An 8501-nucleotide genomic window follows, 5' to 3' on the forward strand; every position below is an offset into this window, starting at 1 on the left:
CTTTATGGTTTTATTTAGTTAACTATAATAACCCTTATACTTGGGGTTAAGAAGTGGCCCTGGACTTTCTGGCTCAGAGCGTCCCACCACACGCTGCACAGAAAATTTTTTAACATGTCTTAACATAAAAATATAACACAATACAGAAATATAAATTACATTTACATTTTTTTATTGAAATGCTTATAATTAACATTAATGAGTGACTGGCATGCTTCTTTACATTATAATATGTCTTTTGTGGTGTACAAATAGTAAATAATTTTGAAGAATTTTTGCTCAAATAACATATAACACAGTGCCCTGGTATGGTCTAGAAGACTTGGAATGTAGTGCAGAATGTGCTGTTTTTATGGTGCCTTTGGTTATATAGTATTTGTCCTTTAGGGAGCATGACATCTGTCATTTTATGGAATAGATGTCCAATTTTTATCCAAAATTTATTCTTGTGATCAAAGCTGAATTTTCAGCATCATTACTCCAGTCTTCAGTGTCACATGATCCTTCAGAAATCATTCTGATATGATGATTTGATGCTCAAGACACATTTCTGAACACATTTCAGTGTTTTTTGTGGAAAACATGAAACTGTAAGTGACAGTAAAGACATTTATAATTATTAAAAATGATTTATGTTTCAAATAAATGCTGTTCGTTTGAACTTTCTATTCATTGAATAATTCTTAAATCCTTAAAATAAAAGTAGACCTATCACAGTTTCCACAAAAATATTAATACGCGAAAACAGTTTTCAGCATTCATGATAATAAGAAACATTATTAATAATTGAGCACAAATAATAATTGATAATAATTAAGCAGCAAATCATCATATTAGAATGATTTCTTAAGGATCATGTGACACTGAAGACTGGAGTAAAATTCAGCTTTGATCACAGGATTTTAAAATATTTCAAAATGCAAAACAGTAATTTTAAAATGTAAAATTTTGTCAAATACATTAAAAAAGTAATTTAATTTCAAATTTGACCACCAGCTAGTGAGGTGACTCGTTTGGACGTCAGAGTGAAGAGCAGAGGGAATCGTTTGGCCTTTTTTGCAGGATTCACCACGACCTGATGGAGGACTGATTCCGTGTGCATCGGCGATTCGATTAGACAGTTTTTGTCTCAAGAGGATTCTTCGGGACCTGGGAATGCCATCAAGCTTTAAACACGTATATACGGAGGATTTGTGAGTACAGTCTGACTGAGATCTGTTGACATCAAATTGTTTTAAGGAAAAGTGCACCAACGGTTCATGGCCATTCAAGTGTTTCAGAGACTGAGTTTGGGGTTCTCTTATATTATTTTGTTAAGTGTTTAATATCTGTTTTGACTCATTTAAACAAAAGTGGAGTAGATAATTGACCTTTGTAGCAAGTGAACTGATTATCATCAACTCTGTTGGAGGGAAACGAGTCAGTTTAAGAGTTATTTGATTAACGAGTCAGTTTAAGAGTCATTTGAATATAAACGAGTCAATTGAAGAGTTATTTGATTATCACCGAGTCAATTTAATAGTCACTGTTTCATACGAGTGTGTTAACAGTCATCTCCGTTTCCAACGAGTCATAATTGATTTTTTCCATAAGTGTGATTCATTGTATTTGAGGAAACTGACATTCTCTTAGTTCAGCTATATGTAGTCATTGTATTTTGTGGGGTCTTGTGCAGTGTTGAACTATTGGACTATAGTCATACTGTGTGTAGTGCATTGTGATTTTCCCTTAACAATTTTTGTTTCTTCCATTGTGTTAATTGATATACTTTATTCATATATTTCTATCTTTTGTTTTATCGTTATTTTTGTTTAGTGATTGATTATTTAACTTTTTTTTTTTCTTTTTTTTTTTTTTTACTCTCAAACACATGAGATTATAGGTTTATTAATTGGAGGCACAGCACTATATAACAAATTGTTCTTGCAGTATCTAATTTTCAGGGAAAGCACCAGTCGTTATCTTTGTAACTACATCTGGGACACCAGGGCTCCTGTCAGGACATTATATGAGTGAACCCGGCTGGGGAGGGTTACATAATAAGGCAATATTGGGGAATGTTTATTAAAGGCCAATCATCGTTTATTAACGGACAATCAAGACCAAACACAATAAATCTGAACATTAAGAAAAAAAAAAAAAAAAAAAATATTTGACCTGCTAAAGTTGCCCTTTGCTCTTCAAATCTGGCATGTGGCACTTGGAATAACAGTGATATTTTTCTGCAGTGTTACTTTAACACTATTTGGAGAGGAACCATATGAACTCTGAGCTGAGTTGATTTAACTCTGGGGATTTTGCTGTGTAGAGTTGATAATAAAAATTAAATTGAAAGAATGTTTATGTCATTCAACATTTTCTATTATTAAAATTGTATATTTGTGTTTTATAAACGTCACAACACAAGAATGCTGTTTGTCAATAAGTTTATTTGAGCTGGTGTTGTTGAATTACAGGTTTCAAGATACTTTATAGTCAACTTTTAGTTTTTCTTTAAGAAAAAAAAAACATATTTCATTTCATTGAGACACATACAGATACTCACAATCATTTTAAACAATTTGTAAAGATATGACTAGTGCCAAACAGGAGTGAGTAGAAGAAAGTATCGACACCACCAGAATCCCAAGATCCCATGAAATCAGCTGATGTGGATTGTGCTTTACTTTGATTTTCTTTTAAATAGTCAATATGCTTTATGCCAGATCCTTGAATCATGATCTTCTAATGTCTAGTTGACTGCAAGTGTGTTTGATTGAACAGTCTGTGTTAAAAATATTGAGCCATTTTTCCAGAAGAGAATGACTGCGATTTTCAAATGTTAAAAGCCACAGATGAAAACTCATTTTGATTTCATGGGGTCTTTAAAACATATATAGTGCACATTAGTATTTTATACTCTTAAATTAATTTCATTGTACTGATATAAGCACATTATCTGATGAAAACAGAACAAAAAGTGTTTGCAAATTAAAAAAAGACAGAAAAAGAAAATGAAAGTGAAAGAACAGCACAAACGTATCCTTCACTCTTCATATCTGCTGCAGATGAAGTTGAGTCTGTCAGTCTCAGGACGGCTGATCCAGCGCTGATCTCCTCCAGACTGAACTGCTCCAGATCTCACTGCAGACTCACACTTATCTGAATCATCAATTGCCCAGTTCTGATAGCACACGGTCTGTCCGCTCACCCAGAACCAGAGGCCCACAGTGCAGGAGTGACGTAAACCCAACCACACCGCCTCAGTAGACGCCTGTTTAACCACATTCATCACACGACGCTGCATCTCTTCTGAATGAACCGAGACCAGATCCGTATGATTCTGTCTGCAGTATCTCAGAGCTTCAGGCCACGTCAGATTCTCTTTGATCAGAATCAGTTTATCTGGACACAAAACAAACCACAAGCAGAAACTAGAGAGAGACTGATCAAAAACAACATGCAGAACAAACACTGTGGAGGAATTTGTCATGTCAGACATGTAGTGTGAACTTTAAGATATCTGGAGGTGATGGATGGATTGTGTGTGTTTTGTGAGGATCTGCTCACCTTCATGACACACAAAAGGACGTTCGATGTTGCAAACGGCATCACCCCATCGTCTCTGAGTGTCGCGTTCGAAAATTGTACAGTTTCCATCATTATTAGGTTGACCAGGATACCAGTATCTGAATGAGGAGTTACTCTGATCTGACCACTGCCATGAGTCTCTGAACAGACCGATCCAGACATCACCAGATATGAGACTATCATTGATGAACTTCTGAAGCTGTTGACTCTCATTCTGGTTCCTCACACTGACCAGATCAATGTGATTCTGTCTGCAGTAACTCTGAGCGTCTCTCCAATTCATCGTCTGATTGACAAAGACGAGTCCTGTGTTCACTTTAAGAAAAACAATGAAAAAATAAAAAAAGTTAATTTATCTTATGCTGCTTTATGGTTTGATGTGAACAGGAGCAGCAGTGGAAACATCAGAAACACGTGTCATTCAAAGACTATTTCTACAGCTGATGATATATTGAATCTTCTCAATATCTTCAGAATTATTTTAAAGATTTAACATGAAGTAACATTTTTGAACATCTTGATGATTTTAAAAAGTAATACAATAATTTTTGGTAACAGCGACACCTACAGGTGAACAGAATGAGTGTTAGTTTAAACCTGTCATCACGGTGGAAAGAGTACTGAAAAAAATATACTCAAGTAAAAGTAACATTACTTTCCAAAAAATGTTGTGTGAGTAGAGAAAAAAATTGTCAAAAATAAATAAATAAATAGCTTATAGTTAACACTGTTTATAACAAACACTGTACACTGCAAAGTAAAAATGAAGAAAACAGTGTAAAAATTGTAATTCACATTATATGTGGTTGTTTGTAAAAGAGAATGAAGAATATCATCCAACAGCTTTAATTTTGACTAAGAACTTTTTTTAAAAAATAAATCAAAACAACACAGAAAGCTTACAGAGATGAAAAGATGATAAAGTTATTTTCAGTGCACTCATCACCATTAAATCATAATGTATGAAAAGAAATTGATTTAAAATAATTTGTACAGAACAGTGCAAAGAATAAAAAAAATAAATAAATAAAAACTCATAAAGTTCATCATCACACGCCAAGCCAATTTATCTCCAAAACGGTGCCAGTTTTAATGTTAAAGAAATGAGAATCACTAATATTTTCACAGTTTTCCTCACCTAATGCACATTGCACTGGATAAGATAGTGAGCGAACACAAACTACACTGTAACTCCATCCATTGAATGAAAACTGACAAGAAAAAATATAATTACAGGAGTGAATCTGCTACATTGCTCCATAAATCACTCCTGAAATTGCTGTGATTGACAGTGATAACTGTAGCAACAGACGGACAAAACATTTGTCAGAATAGAGCGGTGCATTAAGTGCTGTAGTGTAAATGAAGATTAATAGACCTGCAGCAACACAGAGGAGAAGAAGAAAACAAGTCTGTGTTGTCTGAGTGCTTCATCAGCTTTAAAGATCATTTTTAAAGAGCTCTTTTTTTATGTCCTTTTTAAAGCAATGTCTAAAAATCTGCCTATTTAATGTTTTAATTCTAAAAACATTTCAAAGTATGTAATGCATTATTTAGTTATTAGTATGAATAATTTGTCATTATAGATATTTTATAATAAATAAGCAAAACATGAAAAGAATTACATTAGGAAGTGGCAAATGAGCTAACGAGTGTCCTCTGCTGCCATCTACTGGTTATAGTGCTCATTTCAGTGTGTCATTTTCATTTTAAACGTTTTTGTTTTCCACCAGAGGACAGAAATCGTCCACTAAACTAAAGCATATGCCATTCATTTTCCATATCTCCTTGATTGAAAATGAGAAATGTCTGCTAGATCTTCTTTAAACTGAATTTACAAATATAGAGGTAAATAATACTAATACTAATAATAAAGTGTTTAAAATAGTAGTCTACATGTGTTTAAAACATTATTTGAAAACATATATTGTCTGGGGTCTGAACATCCATGTGCACCAGACAAAAGACCCCGATTGCTCAGACCTCCAAGATTGAATTTGCTGCATTTTTCAGATATCTGAAAAGGAGGAATATTGATGATGAGAGTAATAATACATCTCTGATCTGTTTTACTCATTGGAATACAGTGAGTCAATTAATTCATTTACTTTATTATTTTTGGAACAGATAAGGGGTTTGTGGTAGTTTTGTAATCTGGCTTAAAATCTAATTGGTCTAGACTACTGGATGAAAAGAATATCTGCAAACAGTTATTAAAATTACACATAGCCTAAATAAATTTACACATTTTGTCTACAAAACTTCTGGATTTATATATTTTTCTCACTTAAGATGTATGGAGCCCCTAAAGGGACATGGTGGTGGAAAAAATTTGGGAATGGGAGGAAAAAGTATTTTTCAAATCTTTTGCGTTCTCTGACAAAACCTGTTGTGAGTTCGGACAAACACTTCCTGTTTAATTTCCCTCTGGCAGTGGTTCAGACAGCTCTGTACGTTAACAATGGAGCAGTTAATAGAGTTTGATTCTGAACTGAGACTTAAATGTAAAGAAATATGTTCAGTGTTTAGTTCAAGACACGGTTTTGACGTCAGTGAAAGACACCTGAACGGATAAGTTCAGTAAAGTTGACAACATATTCACAGATTTGAATTTCCTGGATCAATAACTCGTGAGCTAAACTTTGTTAAAACACAATAACATCTCTTTACAATCGTAGACAACGAGCTACAACCTAATTTTCCTCAAAACGAGTCTTCCTCCACACTGTACAAAATACACTGATCTCTATGTGCTGGGGCTGAAGGGACCGTCTGCAAAGTGCAAAACCTGAAAAGTGTTACTACAAAAATATTCAATAACTTCAATGTTGAACACTGTACTGTCACCAAATTCAGTTCACACATAACTGATGGTTATACAACACTTAGCACTTACTACAAAAGTGCTTTTGCATATTTTTTCAGAAAATATGCTTTTGCATATTTATTATGAAAATTATTCAAATTCACTGTAACACATTAGTATCACCAAATTCAGTTCACAGATCATTGCTCACTTAGTTTGATAAAATGTGCTTTTTTGAATATTTTTTTTCTAATAACAGTGAAGTTATTGATTTTATTGCATAATAACAAGTCATAAAAAAATATGCAAAATCACATCACATTATCAGACTAAGTGTTTGAGTATAACCAGCAGGAGAACAGTGACGTGTGAACTGAATTTGATGATAGTACAGTGTGTTACAGTGATGTTATTGATCTCATTTCATTATTAAAAAAAAAAAAAAAAAAACATAATTCTCATTTTTAAAAAAACAAAACAACTCGAGTTATTGATCCAGGAAATTCAAATCTGTGAATATGTTGTTTTTGTTAGAGAAAGAGAAAAATATTTTTTCCTCCCATCCCAATTTTTTCCACTATGTCCCTTTAAGAGCTCTGTACAAATGAAATAAATTCTTTAGGCAACATAATTAGCCTACATGAAAAAAGAAAACAAAAAATCTTTGTGTTGTTTTAATTTTGATAAATGCATATGCAACTGCATCACGTCATCAGAGCGTTTCATAAGGTTATACAGAGTTAGACAGACTTCGGTCACCGAGAGCCAAATACAAACAGCAGCCGCCTTTAACAGTTCCTCCTGAACCAAAACAATGAGCTCATGCTGCGTTCACTCCATGAGGAACTACAATTATGAGATGGAAACCCATGAGCTTCTACCTGGAGCAGTTCACGTCCTCACACTCGGATTTATGAGTTTCTATTTCAACACAATCGACACCAAAATAAATCTGCAGCAGTCAGGTGGAACAAGTAAGAGCTCTGTAAGTTGTTTGTGTTCATTATTATTGTAATGTTCTGTGCTTTGAGCAATAACATTTCTAGCTGGGGTGATCTCACATTGTGACCACAGTATGAGCACACAGTGAGAGCGCTGTGAGGTTACACTTTTAGATCACTGAGAGACAAACTGTTGTATGATGTTGGCGGTGCTGACCCTTTGTGATGGTATTAAACATTAAGGCATCAGCTGAAGTGTGTTTTTTCTAATCAGAAGTAAATGTTCTGGAGTCGTTATATTTGGTATATGGTGCATCTATAAATTAATGGTTGTAATTTTAAATAGCTGAACTCACTGTTGTTGCAGATGAAAGTCAGGCTGTTACTACATGACACATCATTCCATTGTCCATTCTTCATCACAGCACACTCGTCTCCGCTGTCTGGTTGTCCAGGAGCCCAGTTCTGGTAGAGCACAGGATCACCTGAAGACCACTGCCATTTATTAACACCTGTCTTCTGCAGCCCAATCCAGACATAGTGACGACGTTCATCATCCACACTCTTTTTCACCTCGTTCATGTCGTTCATGTTGTCAACGGTGGCCAGATCTGTGTAATTCTCTCTGCAGTATCTCTGAGCTTCAGTCCAGGTCTTCGTCACGTTTATAAAGTGATACTGACGCTGAACACATTCAGATACGGAGCAGAGAGCTGTGAAAGAGAGGGTTTGATTTAATGCTTTTCAAAACAGAGTCAAACCTGATGAAACTATAAACCATAAATAAAACAACAAACACACTCACCAATGAGAAGAAGAATGAAAGATAGAGTTTGCTCCATTTCTGAGGAAGAAACACATTGAAAAACTCAGATAATCCCATATTCATCTTGAAATAAAACATGATCATGTAATTTAAAAATAGCAGAATAACAAAATTCACAATCATTAAGACAATATTAACATCTCAAAGTCTAGTTGTGTTTGAAGAATGAACATGTGAGTTGTTCTTACTTTAGAGGTCGTGTGTTTCTGTCCTGAGTCTGATGTTTCTGTCTGCAGCTTTAAACAGTGTGATTATTATATCTGCTCTCATCCCTCATTCTTTAAACAGTGTGATTATTATATCTGCTCTCATCCCTCATTCAGCACATCATTTGTTTATTTCTCAAAAACCCCCATAT

At 34.3% G+C, this 8501-nt stretch overlaps 1 protein-coding gene across 1 annotated transcript; it reads right to left on the minus strand.

Annotated features, from left to right (window-relative positions):
- Positions 1–1016: 1016 nt before the first annotated feature.
- Positions 1017–8159, minus strand: LOC127516170 (macrophage mannose receptor 1-like). Its single transcript, XM_051900544.1, has 4 exons — positions 8123–8159; positions 7674–8030; positions 3550–3885; positions 1017–3384 (listed from the first exon to the last, which is right to left on the minus strand). The coding sequence occupies exons 1-4, from the start codon at positions 8157–8159 to the stop codon at positions 3026–3028; spliced, it is 1089 nt and encodes a 362-aa protein (XP_051756504.1). The 3' UTR covers positions 1017–3025.
- Between the last annotated feature and the right edge of the window lie 342 nt (positions 8160–8501).

The sequence above is a fragment of the Ctenopharyngodon idella genome, chromosome 7, assembly GCF_019924925.1.
Source record: "Ctenopharyngodon idella isolate HZGC_01 chromosome 7, HZGC01, whole genome shotgun sequence".
NCBI lineage: Eukaryota > Metazoa > Chordata > Actinopteri > Cypriniformes > Xenocyprididae > Ctenopharyngodon > Ctenopharyngodon idella.

Coding starts and splice junctions, on each gene's coding strand:
- LOC127516170 (XM_051900544.1), bottom strand. CDS start 8,159: ATGGAGCAAACTCTATCTTTCATTCTTCTTCTCATTG. Junction 3,886..7,673: donor GACTTTCATCTGCAACAACA/GTGAGTTCAGCT, acceptor TTTTTCTTAAAG/TGAACACAGGACTCGTCTTT. Junction 3,385..3,549: donor TCCTTTTGTGTGTCATGAAG/GTGAGCAGATCC, acceptor TTTTGTGTCCAG/ATAAACTGATTCTGATCAAA.